This window comes from Daucus carota, chromosome 5 (assembly GCF_001625215.2).
Source record: "Daucus carota subsp. sativus chromosome 5, DH1 v3.0, whole genome shotgun sequence".
In the NCBI taxonomy this organism is placed as follows: Eukaryota; Viridiplantae; Streptophyta; class Magnoliopsida; order Apiales; family Apiaceae; genus Daucus; species Daucus carota.
The window spans coordinates 5295556-5315639 of NC_030385.2; the positions used below are offsets into that span (position 1 = coordinate 5295556).

At 36.0% G+C, this 20084-nt stretch overlaps 2 protein-coding genes across 2 annotated transcripts; one reads left to right on the plus strand and one right to left on the minus strand.

Moving 5' to 3' along the window:
• Positions 1-2579: 2579 nt before the first annotated feature.
• On the plus strand, positions 2580-11763 carry LOC108220140 (probable mitochondrial adenine nucleotide transporter BTL3). The gene is made up of 4 exons (XM_017393820.2): positions 2580-3117; positions 7547-7850; positions 8457-8924; positions 11395-11763. The coding sequence occupies exons 1-4, from the start codon at positions 2711-2713 to the stop codon at positions 11464-11466; spliced, it is 1251 nt and encodes a 416-aa protein (XP_017249309.1). The 5' UTR covers positions 2580-2710; the 3' UTR covers positions 11467-11763.
• A 269-nt stretch (positions 11764-12032) lies between these two features.
• On the minus strand, positions 12033-16300 carry LOC108220389 (ABC transporter G family member 1). Its single transcript, XM_064093458.1, has 8 exons — positions 15760-16300; positions 14873-14952; positions 14148-14612; positions 13790-13876; positions 13566-13691; positions 13233-13427; positions 13035-13121; positions 12033-12936 (listed from the first exon to the last, which is right to left on the minus strand). The coding sequence occupies exons 1-8, from the start codon at positions 16259-16261 to the stop codon at positions 12187-12189; spliced, it is 2292 nt and encodes a 763-aa protein (XP_063949528.1). The 5' UTR covers positions 16262-16300; the 3' UTR covers positions 12033-12186.
• Between the last annotated feature and the right edge of the window lie 3784 nt (positions 16301-20084).

Consider the following 20084-nt stretch of genomic DNA (forward strand, 5'->3'; position numbering starts at 1 on the left):
GAAATGAAGTTGTACGTAGAAGAACTGTTTCTGGAAGATGTGGCTGCAATGCAAAAGTTGTTTTGATTTATGTTGCTGGAGGCAGTTATCGAGTGTCCAAATTTGTTGAGGCACACAATCATGACTTAGCTTCTGAGATTGGGAGACAATTTCTAAGGGTCAATCATGAAATGTCATGCATTTCTCGTAAATTTGTGTTTAATGCTTTAAAAATAAATATTGGACCAAGTAAGGCATATACGTTAATGAAGGAGATGGTTGGTGGTTATTCAAATGTTGGTGTTACAGTTCGGGACTATAGGAATTTCAGTAGAGATTTGAAGGAGTACACTGGTGAACGTGATGCACAAATGATAATTGATAAGTTTAAGGTTAAAAAGATAGTTGTGAAAGCTTTTATTATGCTTATGATCGGGATGGAGAAGGACGCTTGACCAAATTATTCTGGGCTGATTCAGTTGCTAGAAGGAGAATTATGAGATTTATGGGGATGCTGTTTCATTCGACGCTACATTTGACACAAATAAGTATGGTTTCATTCTGGGCTGATTCAGTTGCAAGAAGGAATATTTACAGATTGACATCCTAACTACACATCTATTGATAGATTAAAAACTATATTAGTTGATCAACTTATTCAATCAATTCCTACCTTATAAAGTACCTACTTTATTATAATACCTCATCAGTTGATGGACTACTTGATTAAATGATATTATAGATAGTATGCTATCCGTTGATCAGTTTCATTTACTTAAGTAAAATAACACTAGAATTTTGACTTGTCATCAAGACTAACATAATCCTAACAAACTCGAAACTATATGCTCGTATACTCGAAAATGTATTCTCAAATAATTATATTATCATCGCATATAAATTTAGAAGTAAAATTCATCATCTCCATTTATATATTTATAATGAAATTCAATATTAAGGTGGGCTATTACAATATTTAGATCTGATCTGATCCAAACTATTTAAACAGATATGGATTGACTTGAAAAATATCTGATCCAAAACGTGATCTGATCATAATGATCCAAATAATAAATGAACCGAATATGATTTTTTGTCGATCCAATCCACTTATCCACGATTCGATCCAATCCACACACACACACACACACACACAGAGTCTTACTCCAATAGAAACCTACTTATTCTAGAAACTAAACTAAATCCTAATGCAAATACCACTAAATTCTTAAATAACCCCATCTTCACCAACCCCACATCCATCTTCACCAACCCCACCTCCACATCCGCCACTGCCAGTCTGCCACCACCTCCGTCGTCGCCTACTCCATAACCACCACCACCTCTATGCCGCCCGCCCCATTCATAACCATAACCACCACCTCCATCTCCACCTCCATTATTTCTCTAACAACATAATCTCCACCTCCATCTTCACCAGCCCCATCTTGGTCACTGCTTCAACCTCCTTCAGTCCCGTTTATACTTCTTTCTCCACCTCAGCTCAACTTCAAAACACGGCGGAGCCGCCACTATTCCAGCAACGCTCCAACCCTCTACTTCAAGACGCCCATACCCCCGCTACAATCATCCTTCCTTCATCTCCACCTTCACTTCCACCATCTCCACCACCGTCACCACCATCTGAATCGAAAACATGATCAAATCTAGAGATTCTGAGCATTTTCTGGAACATATCTGGAGATTCTGGGCAGTTTCTGCAAGTTTTCACTAATTCCTACAACACAGATCACTAAATCCTAAAGAGAATATCACTAAATTGTACTGAGAATATCACTAACGTGTATTGGTTTCTAGTTTTTAGTTTAAGAGTAGTTTCTATTTGATCATGAGCCTATATATATATGATTTAATAATATAAAATATCTTATATATTATATTATATAATAAATCATTCTATATTATATATATTATACTTAATTTAGAAACTAATTTCTTTTACATTTTCATTTAGAATTATGTTTTAATTTTTTATTTAAGATTATGTTCAGAATCACGAAATCAGGGACTTTGGATTGCTATATTTAACTTTTCAATCTCAAGTGTTAAAAATTTTCTTCATAATTTATATATTTTTTATAATGTTTTTAAATATAAATGAGTTTATCCAGAATTCGATTCGTTTACCCGTTAAATAAATGGATCAAATATGAATCAACATCTAAAATATCTGAGATATGATCTGATTCAAAGTAGATAAAATAAATGGATAAGAATGTGAATTAAGATTCCCATTAATAAACATATTTTATGATAATTTAAGTCTTTTTAGATAGTAATCGACTAGAACTCTCTCGGTCTTGCCTATTTGTATACACCTGAGACGAAAAGTTTGTCACATATTTAATTATTTTTATAAAATATAATTTATACATTATTTAAAAAATCTCTTTTTTCCAAATAAATCTTCATGTTTAAATTTATTAAAAACAAAATTCTAAAATAAATAATATAAATATATTTTACTAGAGTCTAGAAGCGTTAAAATACTTCCAAATTAATGGAAAAAATTATATAAAAATGACACGGACGTGGGAGCAGTTTTATATAAAAAGCATAATAGTAGTATGTAACCGGAAATGTAGAAAAGAATAAACAGAGAGAGCAATAGTTGGTGAGCACTGAGCACCACCCGGGGCCATTACCATTACTCTTCAACTTAACTACCCGGAAGTCATAATATTTGGTCCTCCATAAATCAATCGATCAAATGCGAGGGATTGAAATTTGGTTTCACGATACGATCGCATCTGGCGAATCGGCGGTTGATAGTAATGTAGGAGGAGGAGGAGGATTGTTTCTGGAACAATCTGTAGTTTGTTTCACATGGGATCGGTGGACCGCAAATTCCTCCACGCGCTTTATGTCGGTGTCTCTCTCACGTGCCAAGGGAACAACAACTACTCCTCAACCTCCTGCTTTTCTTCATGATTCGAGTAAGCCTAATTTCGGCGGACCCCAACATAGTGCTTCTTCTGAGGATGAAGCGACGTCGTTTCCGGTGGTTGATCAATTTAAGCTCAACAACAAGAAGAAGAAGAAATTGAGTGGTGGAGCAAGTGCTTTTAACACGTCTAAGCATCTTTGGGCTGGAGCTGTTTCCGCTATGGTTTCCAGGTCCTCTTTGATCTGCATCTTTTCTTTACTTTTACCTTTTTCTCTTTTATCACTGTTCAATCACACCAACGATTTTTGCTTTTATTAGAGCAAGTACAACACTATGCTAAGGGGTTCCCTAAAAATATTATAAAATAATATGTCTTAGTGATTTAGCACAAGATTTAGCACATGAGCTCCAATAGTACTCCCTATATTCATTCCCTATTATTATAATAATATTAAATTTAAACAACTTTGGTGTGGAGGAGAGAGGGAAATGATGTGGAGAAGAGAGAGAAATGAATATTTTAATGATAAAAATAGTTTAGGAGTGGCTAGCATATTCTAAAAATAGTGAAGGGGAAACTTGTGCTAGTGATTTAGCACATCACTAGCATAGTGTTGGAGTGCAATTTTATCCCATATTCCCTATTTTTGGATTTAAGACTTGATTTAGCACACCTATTGGACTTGCTCTTATTAGTGTATCTTTTATTTTCATTTAGGATTTCTTTTAGGAATTTGGAGGGTAAGAGTACCTTGAGCAGAGTCGTAACAGGTTCTCTAACTATATAATAAAATATGCATATTTAAAGGGATTGCTACATTTTATTGAATGAGAACTCCGACAACATTCCCTATTATTACTATAACATTATATTCAACTTGTGATAAGGAGACAGAAAGGAGGGAAAGAGTGGGAAAAAGGAGAGAAGTGAATACTTTATTCTTCAAAATAGTACTAGCAGTCCTTAAAAATAGGAATGAAGTTGGCATCCTAACTTTTTAAGGAATTGTTAGGACTATGCTGGAGTTGTGTTTTGTGTCATATTCCCTATTATAATAGCTTAGCACACCATATAGCTAAGCTGCTGGAGATGCTCAGGACTAAAACCCTGCAACAATACTTTGCAAATTTGTTCTTGTCATTTATTGCCCCTAGATGCCTTTTCCCGTGAGCTTCAAACTTGCCTGGTTTCATAAACCATTACTACATACTTACATTTTCTACTTTAAATTTGCCTCATCACGCACAATACACCATTACTACACACTTATATATTTTCTACTTGATCCGGCTGCTAGTGGCCTAGTTATTGTGAGGAGAACTTACTTGAGTTGGGGAAAGAGTTTGCTGTAAGTTTTGGTAAGCGGTTTAACAAGTGTAAAGTCGAGCTCAAAAGTTTGCACAAAAAGCTGGATCCTGGATTCGTTGGTCAATATCGTGCTGTAAAAATGAATTTCTTTGATATTTTCACTCTAAAGCCTCAGCAAGACGAAGAAATAGTAGTATCCAAAGGTTGCAGGGGGCTGTTGGAACATGGTGTGATTGGGCAAGTGTTTTTGCCAGATGTATTGTTGAAGCACTTATGGGAGTTGTTTACTCTCACGAATGTTGATGGGCATGACATCATTGATGGTGTTGGTCCTTCAGTTTCTCTGGAGGACATTTCTAGTTTGTTACTACCAGTACAGGAAAAAGAGGTTAAGGATGTAGTGTTCCAGATGCAGTTGGACAAGTCCCGGAACCTGATGGGTTGTTACCAGGTTTTTACCAGAGATTTTGGCATACTGTGGGTAAAATATCTGGTGGATATGGTGAGGACTGGATGTGCTCTAAACAGTATGCCTATTTAACACATTTCTAAAAGGAAAAATCTACTTGTATGAGTGACTTGCGTCGAATCTCACTTTGTAAGGTCATTTATAAGATAATCTCCAAGGTTCTTGCTAACAGAATGAATGGGATAATGGATGGTGTGGTGGGAGATACCCAAAGTGCGTTTATTCCTGGTCGGCTTATTTTCTAGTGGACAACATTCTAGTCTCGTTTGAGGTTATGTGAGGGGAAATAATGGATTTATGGCATTCAAATTCGATTTGAGTAAGGCATATGATAGGATTGAGTGGGTTTATCTTCGTGCTATTAAGATCAAATTGGGCTTTCATTAGGGTTGGGGGGAAATTAGTTTAGTTGAGTTTATCCCCGGTTCAGTAGAAAATTAAGATAATGTTTGCTCGTTCGTTTTAACCCCTATAGATAGTTTGCTCGTTCCTTTTAACCCCTAAAAAATACATTAGATGTGTATTTTAACCCTTTTAACCCTCAATGTTTAATGTCCTTTTAACCCTCACGAGTGTGAAATATCATGTCTGTCCATCTATTATATACCGTTTTTTCGTATGAGGGCTAATCGGAATATATCAGATACTTGGAGGGTTGACTCGGCCGTGTTAAAACATTTAGCCCGCATCGGTACACACCCCCAAACATTGAGGGTTAAAGACATTAAGCCTTTTTGTTTCTTTGTAAAGGTTTTTCATCTCTTATCTTAAATATGAGGAGAATAAATGGTATTCGTGTTGCAAAATGGTGCGCCAATGGTATCTAATATGCTATTTGCATATGATAGCTATCTGTGATGTAAGACTTCTTTGGTGGAGGCAGGGCCGGGTAGTGAACTGTTGCAAAAGTTCAAGGCTGCTTCAGGGCAGAGAATTAATCTGACAAAGTCGTCTGTCCTTTTTAGCAAAAATACGGATACTAACATGAGAAGATGCATCTGCCTAGCCCTGGGGATGGTTTAGGCAGACAATACTAATACTTAATTGAGGCTTTTTAATACTACGGGCAGTAATAAGTCCGTCATATTGGCTTTTCTGAAGGAGCATATATGATATCCTATTCAAGGTTATGACGGATTATTGCTTTCTCGAGCTGGTAAGGAGGCAATGTTAAAAACTGTGGTACAATCTCTCTTTCAAACTACCTGATGAGCCTCTTTCTTCTACCTTTAGAACTAAGTAGAGACTTAGAGCAGTTGATGGCTGTATTTTGGTGGAATTCAAACTCCTCCCAGGGTACAGGCATTTACTGGATGGGTTGGTATCGACTATGTATTCATAGGGACGGAGGGGGTATGGGATTTCGGAGCTTAAAAGATTTTTATTTGGCATTATTGAATAAACAAGATATTAAGAAAGCCAAATATTTTAATGGCAGCGATATTCAAGGCTCGTTAGTATGCATCTGGGTCGTTTTTTACTGCAAAGTTAATAATAATCCGAGGTTTGTGTGGATAAGTATTTGGGGAGCCCAAAGTATTGTCAAGGTGGGTGTACGTGTAAGGTGGAGACCGGGCAGTGGGTCCTCTATCTCTGTTCTTGGGGAACCATGGTTGCCTCAAAATATGGAGCCGTTTGTACCTCAGAGACACCAGTTCTGGTTCAGAAGAAAGTAGATTTCCTGATGGAGATAGGGGCACGCCGCGGGGATGTTGATCTTGTTTCAGATGTGTTCAAGCGAGATTGAAACCTTGTTCTTGGTATCTAAACGATAATGTTCATGAAGATTTCTACTATCGGAATGAATAAAGGTCAGGAGTGTATACAGTCTAAAATGCTAATAAGCTTATTCAAAAGCTTAAAGGAAGTTGGAACCTAATGAGAGTTCTTCTGGAATCTAGAATTTCCACCAAAGGCCAAAGATGTAGTATGGCGTGCGGTGTGCGTACCTGCTATGGCACAACTGTCCTGGAAGAGAGTAGTAGTCCCTACTGTTTGTCCAATTTTTCAAGGAGCAAATGAATCTATATCTCATGTTATGCTGATCTGCAGTTGTGCATATGGGTGTTAGGAAAAATTGGGGTGGGCGATGGGTTTACAAAAAGTTGGGTGAAGTTATTATGTTCTACTGGGCAATTTGGCGTCCTAGAAACTATCTGGTATGGCGACATATAACACTTCGAGTTGAAGCAATTTTCTCCTTTGCTCGGAAAGATGGGGGTAGTCTGATAGAAGCTAAAACAAGTGTCCAGCCTGGTATGGTGGATGCAGTTATTGCAGAGGCCATGGCATTCTGTGAGGCGCTTAGCTGGATTAAGAAAAGACAATGGTGCCAGAAGGTGATAGATTCAGATTGTCTAATCTTCAAGCTCTGCGTCCTGAATTGCTCTATTCTCCTTTTCTGGACAAATCGTTGTCGAGTAAAACTTGCTAGAATTTACAAGGAGTGTGTTTCCATGTTTTGTGCATTGATCTGCTAATGGGCTAGCACATTGTATAGCAAGAACTTCCTATTTTTTCCAGATCGTGTGTTCAGTATGGGCTATATCCCAGCTGAGTAGATGTCTACTATTGTAGGCGATTCTGCTTCAGTATAATGAAAGAACTGAGATTCCTTTCAAAAACAGAACTGCTTCTTTGTCTCTTGATGTCTGTATCCTCTTTCTTTATTGGATATGAAACGTATGTTACATAGTCGGGAACATATTATCTCGTATAAATTTCCTTATATTGAGTTTACTCGCTGCTTTTGACCATTACAACTTTTCTATTAATTTACGACTCACTTAATATCCCGTTTAGGGTTCATTGAGTTTTTGTCTGCTTTTGATTTTTCAGTTGTATCACAGCAACCCTTATTTATTGATTATTGTTGTATCAGAACTTTTGTTGCTCCACTTGAGAGACTAAAGCTCGAGTATATTGTTCGGGGTGAGCAGAAGAATCTTATTGAGCTTATCAAGTCAATAGCTGCCTCTCAAGGCCTGCGGGGATTTTGGAAAGGCAATTTTGTCAATATTCTTCGGACTGCTCCATTCAAGGCTATTAATTTTTACTCCTATGATACATATAGAAATGAACTACTTAAAATAACAGGAAATGAGGAGACAACAAACTTTGAAAGGTTTGTTGCTGGTGCTGCAGCAGGAATTACAGCAACAGTTCTCTGCATACCAATGGACACAGTATGTAACATTTGTAAATAGAACACTTGTCTTTTCATTGTTGCATGCAGTGACTATACTTAACCTTTAATTTGTCAGACGTAATATGCTCTCATGGGAAGTAATAAAATGTGGACAGAAATGGAAGATAGAAGATGTCCTTTTATTTTTCTCTCTCAATCTGGGATGCACTAGGAGGGGTTTCTATAGTATACGTCATGCTATATTTTCTTCACTGCACTACATGCAACTCCTTTCTAGTGATTTCTGCTACCAATTAGCCTATTCGCCTCCGGTTTCCTTATTTCCTTTCTTACCTTTTAATTAGCGAGTGATTCCGTTTAAGATGGCCCTCTAACACCTTAAGGTTTTGGATGAGCTGGTTACTTTTAGGGGGGTTGTCATCTACCTACCTAGTTATGATTAGGAATCCATCTTTTTTCATTGGATGCCTATTTTGATACTTCAAATTACTAAATTGTTTAAGTCCATTTGCCTAATATTACAATTATCATACAGGAACTACAACCTGTAATTGCATGAAATATTTTTGCTTAATTATATTTATTCTTTATATTTATTTGTAGTCAACTTTTGACTTGACTTTGTAATTTTAAAAACATTCAGATCAGAACAAAGATGGTAGCTCCTGGGGGCGAAGCTCTGGGTGGTGTGATTGGTGCTTTCCGCCACATGATACAGACTGAAGGATTCTTCTCGTTATACAAAGGTCTGGGACCTTCCATAATAAGCATGGCACCGTCAGGTGCTGTTTTCTATGGAGTATATGACATTTTGAAGTCGGCTTATCTGCATTCACCTGAAGGGAGACAAAGAATTCAACATATGCAGCAACCAGACCAGGAATTAAATGCTTTTGAACAACTGGAGTTGGGTACTATTAGAACATTAATGTATGGTGCGATCGCTGGAGCTTGTGCGGAGGCTGCTACATACCCATTTGAAGTGCTGAGAAGACAGCTTCAGATGCAAGTCAGGGAAACAAAGATGAGTGCGGTAGCTACATGTGTCAAGATACTGGAGCAAGGTGGGATTCCTGCACTTTATGCAGGATTGACTCCCAGTTTATTACAGGTAATAATCGGATTTTTTGATAATTTAAGGTACTTCATTGGAGCTTATCTATTTATTATTACTGTAGTATGTACTTTATCAAAAACTAGTATTGTTATTTTGATAGATGTTATATCTGTGTAAAAAGGAATGAATAAATTAGAGCTCTTTTCAGGATTAAGGTGGTTATAATGGCATATAGACTGAATTACAATTTTTTCATGTGCAGACTCTATGTTTTATTAGTTTAGCACTCATAACACCCAAGCCTAGTTCTATATTTTCTTTCACTATATATCGTCACATAATTACCTTACTATTAAAATATATGTTATAAATGTACATTTTATGATTTTGCGGCTGTGATTTGATTTTTGCGGCTTTTGAAAATTCGAAACCGCACCCAAACTGCAAAACAGGTATCAAAAATTGAATCTGCTGCCATCCGCTAAATGCGGTTCTGTTGCGGGTAGTCCGAGAGGTTAATGCCGTCGAGTGGATGATTTGTACACGCCTAGAAGTACAACTTGGAAAAAATATGGAGTAATTATTTATCTACAGGAATTACAGAAAAAGGAACAAGCTGGATTGACTTGAATATACAATAAGACACCATGTATACTTCAAATAAAATATATAGTTAGGATATTTACGAATCATAGAAGTATTGCAGCATAGTAAGTTTGCTAATACTGCATTTGGTTTAATTCTTATTACCAGTCATACCTTAAAACAATTTAAATTGTTATCATCTTTGCTCAATTGTTGGTACTTAAATGATACAAGACCATTGCTGGCCTCAATTTTCTGCATCTTTAGACACAATAATCTAGTGTTTAAATTGTTTCACCTGCCTTATTTTTTGGCCCATGGGGTAAAAAAAATAGAGAAAAAGAAGTTTGCGCTTTTGCTAAATAAAGACAAAATGATGTTTTTGCTATGATAAACTTAATATGAGTTATTTTAAGGGTTCTATATCAAAGTGCCCACCATTCTCATCAAAAACTATCAAGTGACTATCCGATCTCCACGGGGTCTAAGAACCCTTAGCCCCTTTAGCCTTATTTCTAGTATTAATTAGGTTCAGCAGCAGAACTGTACATGCAAAAAATGTCGTGTTTATGTATTATATTTTTTAATTATTTTTGAACACACACAACGATGGAAAAAACATGTATTCAGATTTAGATCCTGAAAGTCTATTCAAAATTTAAATACATAACCCTGATTTTTGAATAGACTTTCGGGATCTAAATCTCAATACATGTTTTTTGCATCGTTGTGTGTGTTCAAAAATAATTACGAAATATAATACATAAACGCGATATTTTTTGCATGTGCAGTTCTGCTGCAGAACCCTATAATCAATATTAGAAATATGGCTAAGGGTTCTAAGATGAACATGACTTATATATATATATATATATATATATATATTACTATGTTAAATCTTGAAGCACAAATGCACAATTAACGAAAAACTTAATGGAATTCTAACTAGCACGTGATGTGGGAGCAACATGGATTATAAAAATAACTCGAACCAAAGATTACAAAGAAATATAAAAAGATTGGAGCAAAAACATCATTTGTTTGTTAACTTTTTGATTAATATTTATTCTGAATATAACAGAGTGATATATATTGTGATTGAAATGAGTACCCGTGGAGATCTCGTAGTCATTTGATAGTTTTTGACGAGAATTGTAGGCACTTTGATATAATACCCGTTATTTTAAGGCTTTCTGATTTGCTATGCATAATAGTTGATGAAGGAATAGCTTGGCAAGTGAAATGGCGTGTAGTTTGCAATAATAATATTGCATTGTATTGATATGACAACTTGATAAAGCTGGAACAATTATGATCATTCCTTGATAAATGGATGTTATGATTTAAAGCTTGTTGTCCTTTGAAACTCTAGGACTCTTTTAACTTTACATATCCAACAGTCTGCGCTAATCTATATCTGTAGCTATACTAAATTCGTAGCAAGTATATAATCTATATCTGTAGACTGTAGCTATTAATTAATCTGTTAGTTGCTGCCTTCTTTTGCGATTCCTTTTGTAAGATTTTGTGTTCCCAGGTTTTTGTGGAAAGAAGAATAAGAAATGAAAGAATATAAAAGAGAAAAACTTGGAATAAATCTTAAAGTGGTTTTTATCCTCAGTAATTAAGGGGGAAATTGATATGAGGTTGAAAATTGGAAATAATTTGGACGTACATTTGTGGAATGAATTATAAAACATTTGTAAGCTTGTGTTTTTGATGTATTCCCACTTCTGTAAGGAATGGCTTGAAAGGGAATTGCATATTCTTCTCTCCTCAAAAAATATCCGGAAACACCATATAAATGGCAGTTGAGGAAGCTTGTTTTCTTTCATTATCCTTTCCCTCCAATCTAAAACTTGGGAAGAGATTAGCCTGAACAGTTGATATCATTCCTGGATTACTTGACAAGTCAACTTATTATGTCTTTCGTGCGCAGGTTTTACCATCAGCTGCCATTAGTTACTTAGTGTACGAATTTATGAAGGTGGTTCTCAAAGTGGAATCATAGTCAAGATACATCCAGTAGCGTGACGAGGATAAAGCCTGTTTGCAAGGCGCACTTGTCAAATTATCTGTGGTTCTACACAAATCGGGTGTTCAACATAACATATCTTTGTTGAAGGAATTTAATGAAAAATTTAATTAACCTAGATTAACTTTTGGCGTATTTGAATCTCAGCTAAAAGCTGCTGATGCTTTTTGGACAACTTTGACTAAGCAGTTAAATGTAATTTAGGGGTGTTTGGTTAAGTTTAAAGTAAGTTCATTATCGTCTCAAATGAAATAAGCAGGTTATGATTTATAAGTTATTAAAGTATTTGATGATATTGTAAGTTACAAGTTATTTAAGCGTTTGGATAATTTTTAAGATGTTATTAGTAAAAAAAAGAAGCTAGGTTTTTCAACTTCCTTCTCTTTCTGAAACTTCTATAAAGTGCTTTGTCTTTTCACACAAATGAATTATGAAAAGCAGAAATCCAAGAGAAGCAAACACACCCACTTTTTATTGAAGGATTGCTTCTTTCATCCAAACAGGCACTTAGTTTAGACAGGATGCCTAAATAAAACTGAGTATTAATCTTAAGATTGATTGCATAAAAAGTCAATAATGGTAGAAACGCCTACTCACACACTATGACATGAATAGCCGAATATGAATGCGGCTTTCGGCCTTTGCCATGAGCTAATAGCGAAATGTTACATCCACTTGATAAACCTCTGCCATTAACTAATCGCGAAATGTTACATCCACTTGATAACATTTACAATCTAAAACTGAAAAGGCACGAACAGTACGGACGCTAGATTCTTGTTGATGCTGCAAGGAATCTTCTGAATATGGTTGCTGCTTGATAGAAATATTACTAAGAAAATCTCTGATCACGGGCTTAAACTTCTCTACTCCCTTTATGATTAGAAAGAACAAAATCCTATATGTAGCTACCATCAACAATAGAATTGTCATATCCACCCACTTAGAATAACCATTTTCCACTTGCCAAATATCTTGCAAAATTTCATCACCTGTGATTCTAGGAGGTCCTCCAGCCTTTTCATTAGGAAATGATAGGCCTATGTATTCATTCTTGTAAAACCCTTCGAATGCATACTTGTGGAAGGAAATGTAGTACATTGGGTATTTCCAGAATGGCTTAGGCATATCATCTGGTAATCGAAAGAATCCTCCGTTTAATATCATTATGCCTTGAATTCCAGCACCTGTTATGATTCCCATAAGAAAATCTGGTACAACGCTAGCCACCACCATCATTAGGCTCTCGACCAACATCATGCAGACGAAGATTAGTAAGGCGTAGTACACAAAATGACCAAATTCCTTCTGGAGGCCAACAAGATAGTAAGATATCACTCCGGGTATAAGCCCGATCAGGGACAAGAAAGGAAGTGATGAGAATGTGTTCGCCACAACAAATGCAGCCACACCGTAGTGTCCATTCAATCTTTCTCTCGTAAAAATCTAACACATAAATCATATCATGAGCACTTTAGTTTCAGAGTTCTAGAACAAATCATATGTAACATAGCTCATAGATGAGGTGTATTAGGCAGGCTCACCTTCATATCTTCCACAAAGGAAGGGAAACCACCAATGGCCATAAAAGTCAGGAAGGCTGCAATAAACATGAGCATCGAACCTCTAGCCTGTAAGTTACCCCATCTATTTAGTACGACATTGTTATTATGAAATTCTACAATGATATTATAATTTTATCAACCGCATGCGTGACCCCAAAAAATTGAAATCAAGGTTACCTGAATTGAGCCATAAGTATGGCCAACATTGCGAAACAGAGTACCTATGCAGAGGGCAAGTGTAATATAGACTATCAAGCGAAGCCAGTAATACCCTAGATCTCTGTTCATGTTGAGGAAGGATCTTTTAGTTAGAACAAGGCATTGAGTAAAAAAGCTTGCTTGGCTTTTCTTGGTCTCCACAGTTCCAACATTCTGCAGTAAGGAAAAGAGATTAGGGATAAAAAAGTGACGTAGTGATATGTTAATAAAGTAAATATAAGGTATATTTGAGTTTAATCATCAAACACTTGTATAAACAGAATATATATGATCATTGAAATGCTTGTGTACCATTTGACATATCTCAGAAACTCGATTCTGAACTTGAAGGCTGTGCTCTGATGACTGAAATGCCTTGACAAGAATATTAATAGCTTCTGCAGCCGTTTGGCCTCCATTTAGTGTTTGCTCATCTTCCTATTAATGATGTGTTCCATATGGATAGCTTCTTAATAACTAATTAGGCTGATATAAACAAGAAATGGTACTGGAAAGTGAGCCAAAATATTACTTACGGTGTCAAAATCTCTGTTGATAGTCCGGAGGAAGTGATCGGAGGGGTTCCTCATTGCTGGGCATGGGAAACCATTTGATGTGAAAAACTGCACAAAAATCAGATTTCAGATCCAAGAAGGGTAGCCTCAAAGAGTAGATGTTTAGAATAACGGTTTTTCTATGATGTGCTCATGGGCACATGCTATGCACTAAATCTCATGTATTTAGCTCATTTTGATTGGCTCCTACTTCTTAATGATGGTGGACCCTCAGCATATATAACAACCACACCAGTCAAAAATGAGCCAAATGCATAGAATTTAGTTCTTACTATGTGTCCATGGGCACAAACTAGACAAACCGTTGGAATAATTGTACCTCATTTGCTCCTCCAGTGGGACCAAAGTAAACTTGTCTGCCTGAAGATAAGAGACACAGATTATGAAAAAGTTCAAACACTTCGGCGCTAGGCTGATGAATGGAAGCAATAATGGTTCTTTTGTCTTGTTGAGCTAGTGTTATGATACGGCTCATGACATGATAAGATGCTGCACTATCCAATCCGCTAGTAGGCTCATCAAGAAAAAGAAGACTCGGACGTGTTAAAATTTCAATGCAGATGCTAACTCTTCTCTTCTGTCCACCACTAAGACCCTTTACAGTCCACCCTCCTATTCTTGTGTTCATGGCATTCTGTAAACCCATATCGACTATTGTGGTCTCGGCTCTTTCCCTCTTTTCGGCTATTGGCATGGAATCAGGGAGTTGTAGTTGAGCGGAGAAGTAGACTGCTTCCCATACAGTAAGTGTAGTCATTAGTGAATCATCTTGAGTCACATATGCCTACATTCAAGTTATTACTCTGCTGTCAATAATTCAAATAAACTTAACAATTGGGGCCGTGATTCTACTTAATTACACAAACATGTCAACAAAAGCAGAAGTCCAGAAGCAGAAGCTGCTTCTGCTAAACAAACAGGGGCAATATCTGTTCATGTTCTCATTCGACTCGTTCTAAATTATCAAAATCAAACTGTGAATGAATTTGTAAAAGCTAAACAATGATTAGCTGGAATGTGATAATTTCCATCTAAGTAACTTACTGAAGTGCCGAAGGCTAGAGTCTGTCTGCGGCCATTGATTAGGATATCTCCACTTTGCTTTGTGTTTGAGCCTAACCGCCCTGCAAAGTTGGATCATTCACCAAGTTATTACTGCATCTATTAGTTACATAGAAATAATTATAAATACACATGGTGTTAGGCTGTTTGAATCATATATTATCATTATTTAAGATATCATTATTTAAGATAAACATTACTATTCCCTCGGTTCTCTTTTACACGTTTTGTTTGAATTTTTTTTTTTTGTGCCTTACCATGTTGTCATAATATATCCTATTTATTATTTTTATGTCAAACTTTTTTGTAACTTTAAAAATTTATAACATATTAACTATTTTACTTGAAGATTAATAATTTTGATGAATCACAATTTCATACGCAATTTCTTTACTCAAATTTATGGAACAAGTTGCTACATGTATGGTATATTCTACACTAAAGAATCTGCCATTTTAACAAAACTGTATGTAGTTTCCAGAAAATATAGGCATGTTTGGGGATTAGCGGTTAGCGGTTAGTTGTTAGCGGATTGAATTAGATGTTTTGACTAGCCGATAGAATTAGATGTTTTGATTAGCGGATTAAATTAGCTGTTTCTCGTAAAACTGTTTGGTTAATAGCTGATTGATTAGCTTTTTCTGACACAAACTAAAACCTCTGACCCAAAAAACTCCTCAAAGTAGCTTTTTCAAAATTAGCTTTTTGGGTCCAAACCTCTATTTCAATCCGCTAACTACCAAACACTTATATTAGCGGATTCTGGTGGTCAAACCTCTAAACCACCCCAAACCTCTAATTTTGCTCCAAACCTCTAACTTTCAAATAGGGCCATAATTGCTTAAATAGAGCAGTTTGAGGGTATGTACCTGCTAATGTATCCAGAAGAGTGGACTTGCCGCAACCAGAAGGACCCATAATGGCCAATGACTGACCAGGTTCAACATATCCGGTGAGTCCCTGCAGAATGGGGCGTCGACCGCCTTTCTTAGATGGCACCGTCACCCACACATCCTTCCATGTTATGTGAATTCCGGAGCCATCCTCTCTAGCTGCACTTTCCACTCTCTCAATATCCGATACTCTCGATGATCTATTTTTACCTGATCTTTTCTGCTCATACTGCGCTAGGGAGCGCGCTTCATGGCAGCTGGCGTTCCGAATCTGATGCGTTTGTGGCACAAACGTGGGACAAGGCCCATTGGTAAATGGAAAGTTAGTGAGAGCAGTTTGATTGTGGTAAAATTGAGGAGGATCAGGAGCTATATCTTGCTGGGGAGGATCTTTTTCACTTGTCATGAACTCTAACAGAAGTGTTCTTGTTGGACTCGCACCAGGACTCCATGCAGGGACCTTAAGTGGAGAGCCCATGCTCACTGCTGCTTCTTTAATCTAAGCTTATATGGGCATGTATTTATAGGGAGGTTTCTCTGCTTAAACTAATTGCACCTTAATTTAGCTTGTACGGGATTGCCATGTGTTAACAGTTTATTTCGAGAAAACTAAACAAAATAGTGAAGAATGTGACAGCAACATGCACACAGTGACACTGATTAATTTACCAGTTGGCCGTTTTTGTTGTTTAAATGCACATATTCGTTTGACAGGCGTTTTAATTGTTTATGGTACCACATTCATTTGACCACTAATGCTTACCACGTTCACTTGACTAATTCACTGCCATGCTAATTTTAACTACTTTGCTAATACACATAATTTTTTTATTTGTTTTTATGTTTATCTGCCTTTTGTTATTGCAGAGGGGAATAGAGAAGAGTGACACTGTTCTCTTAATTTTAATAATCAGATTCTAGTCTCCAAACTAAAGGGTGTTCCCGGTTATTATAATTTACATCATTAAATAATATCTAGAATATTATGATCCGAAAAAAATCTCGAATATCATTTATTAATTTATTAACGTTGCATCGTGTAGAATTTTAGATATTCATAAAAAATGCTATATCATCTAGCATTTGTTATGATTAAAATAACATAACGCGATTTCATGTGGGGTTGAAAAACCGGACGCTACTTCATGTAGCATTTTGTTGAGATTAAAAGACAAAATGTTAGAGGAACAAAATTGAAAACGCTAAATTATCCGGCGTTAATAATTGATATTTGGGATCATTTTCCCCAACTATGTTATTTTGATTATTACGTATGTTTTGTAATATTAGGCCGTTTTTCCAAAATAGACATTAAATTTAAATTTCTTTATATTTTTAAATTCTTATTACTGTAGAGGGGAACAAAGAACAGCGACAGCCATTAACAGAGTAGCTAACATCTGGGATTTATTTTTGGGAATATTCTGAAGTGTAGACAAGAAAGTAAGCATTCTTTTGGTACATGGTAATACCATTCTTAACGCTTGCATATTAGACGTGGTCAAATCTGATAGACCCATCCATGCCAAAGTTAAAAGTGAAAAGGAAACAACAACGCAGTACATAAAAAAGATTAAAACATGTAGCTTCAGATATATAAGTGACCGAGGCACTACTAGATAGAATGACTGCCTACGACATCGGTGCTTAGACATTGGTTACTCAGTCGACCGATGTTAAGGTAAGTTCAAACATCGGTTTTTTATAATCGATGTTATCGTGAAATTTAGACATCGGTTGAGAAAATAACTGTCAGAGATATTTCTTAGACATCGGTTAAATTTTTAGCTGTTGTTAAAGTATATTTGTAAATAAATGAAAATTAAAACAACAACTATACTACTCTGTTTATTTCAATTCCCACACTTAACAAAAATAATTTCCCCACCCCTCTTTTCCCTCTGGACACTTAAACAAAACATTTCCCCTCCCTCCCGACACATTCACTCTCCCTCCTCCCTCCCGACAGATTCTCCCTCCTTCCTCACTCTGTCACTCCGCAACTACGCCGCCGCCACCGCATTTGTGGTGCCTCTCACATCTTTCACATCTCTCACATCTTTGCGCCTCTGCAAATTAGGATTCCAACTGAACCCCTAATTGGATGAAACATCAGATTGGTGCTTCAAGAACCCATATTTCTCGACCTCAAGCACCAAGTTTTTGGTTTATTTCTCTCTAGTTTATTTCTACTGGGTTTTGTTTTTACTAATTATGGGTTTTTGATTTTTGAACAGATCTTGAGGTTTCGAGGCTTGAAGAGTTTACTGAGCTTGAAGAGCTTGAAGAGGTACTGAGCTTCATCCTCTAGATGTGCATGTAAAATTTGATTTTTATGTAAATTTTTAGGGTTTTTGATTTCACTGTTAATTTAAGAAGTGATATGTGTTCCTTTAGATGTTCACTGTTAATTTTTTATTTCACTGTTAATTTAATTTAAGATGTGATATGTGTTCCTTTAAACGTGCACTGTTAATTTTTGAGTTTAGATGTCTTTGAAGAATGTAATCACTGACTTCACTTTTTTTTCCATCTTGTCCAGTAGCTCTTGCATTTATTACATAAAGCTTTGTTTTGGATATTACTATGGCTTTGCAATATCTTGATATTTTGTACTTGAGATATGTGTACTCAGTTGATAATCTTGATTTACACCTATTTCTGAAATTTGATAAGACTGAATATGTTTGTACCTCTTATTAAGAAGAATTAAAGATAATGATAATAACACTGTCTCTGTGATGTGATGTGATGTGTTGATTTCAATTATAATACATAATTTATAGTTGGACATTGCTCTAGATTGTTATGATAGTTTGTTAAGTATGAAGTATGCAATTTAGTTAGTTATGTAATTTGGATAATATATATAGTGTGTATGTGTCTATATATATATATATAACTTAAGTCGTGGATATCGAAAGACAGGGATTCCTTAGATGTTGAAATAGGTGTTGAAGAATTCTTGAATTTTACGGAAGAAAATAGTAAGGATCCAAAAAGAATTCCTTGTCCATGTTATCGATGCATTAATTTTAAAAAGTTCTCAACCAAAATAATAAGGGGACATATCTATGATTATGGATTTAGTTTGGGCTATGTTGACTGGATTTGGCACGAGATAATGCTGCTGGGGGTACTAAGTCATCCGTAGGTAGTACACATCCCGCTTCATACCAACACACAGAGCATTTTGCTGCATCTGAAACCGTTGAGGTATGTGAAGCGGCGTTTAATGCGAGTGAGTATGATAAGGATTCTTGATTTTCAAGGATACACACACTCTGATCTAATCACATCTACCCGAATTCGACGACGCTGACATCGCTGCTATATTTGTAATCGCCGCGAAAGTGATTAGATTAACGATCCGCAGCAGAACGGATTATGCATAATTGAGAGATGACGTCGTGGTGGTGATGAAGAGGCGGGACAAGACCAACTAGGTAGGGACGGAGAAAACAAAGATGTTAAGAGGAAGGAGAAATGAATGACAGTCATATATATCTATATGTAGAGTAGCTAGATAGATACAATTAATGCTTTACTTCTTTTTAGTTGATTTTCTCGTAGCTTTTGTGGTATAATTAATATTGGGCGCGTGGGACACTCATTTTTTGACTTTTGCATCGAGTTTCAACTCATTATGCAATTAAATCTAAATTTCAACAAAAAATTTCAAAGTTTCATTTATGGTTGCATATAGGTTGCTAACAATTGCACATATAATTGCAGATGCAACTACCGTATTTTTGCAATTTTTGTTGAAAGATAGTATTTTTACAATTTATTTAAAAAATGACAGTATTTCTGCAAAGTTGGCAACATCCTCGAAAGTTGGAACAGAAGGTAAGTCTCCATTTCTTACCGAACTTTAGAGCAAATCCACTAGCATCTTAGTTCATTCTTCAAACTTAATATAAAAAAATCGGATCCTACTAACTTAACACATCAATAGCTATTCTCATCTTTAACAACATTACTTATATTCATTTCTTATATAATATTTTACCATTAAAAGTTATCATTATTATAAAACGTAAAGAGATAAAAGAATTTGTTTCGAATATATATTATAAAATAAGAGTGAGGAGAGCAGAGATGTTAGGTAAACATAAGAACGGTCTTTCTAACGTGTGCCCAACGGCACACAATAAGCACCAACTTTTATGAAAGTGGCTTCTTTTGATTGGTGGATTGGTGTGAATGAGAGGGGCCATTAACATTTATTATCCATCCAACAATCAAAAGCTAGTATTATCATATATAGGAGTTAGTGACTAGTGTGTGCCATGGGCACA

Bases quoted from the DNA above. Each gene is read 5' to 3' on its own strand.
- LOC108220140 (XM_017393820.2), top strand. From the start codon at position 2,711: ATGCGAGGGATTGAAATTTGGTTTCACGATACGATCGCATCTGGCGAA. The intron at 3,118-7,546 runs GTCCTCTTTGAT...TTGTTGTATCAG, and splicing joins GTTTCCGCTATGGTTTCCAG to AACTTTTGTTGCTCCACTTG. The intron at 7,851-8,456 runs GTATGTAACATT...AAAAACATTCAG, and splicing joins TCTGCATACCAATGGACACA to ATCAGAACAAAGATGGTAGC.
- LOC108220389 (XM_064093458.1), bottom strand. From the start codon at position 16,261: ATGGGCTCTCCACTTAAGGTCCCTGCATGGAGTCCTGGTGCGAGTCCA. The intron at 13,428-13,565 runs GTACACAAGCAT...TCCTTACTGCAG, and splicing joins TTTCTGAGATATGTCAAATG to AATGTTGGAACTGTGGAGAC. The intron at 13,122-13,232 runs GTAACCTTGATT...GGTAACTTACAG, and splicing joins ATACTTATGGCTCAATTCAG to GCTAGAGGTTCGATGCTCAT.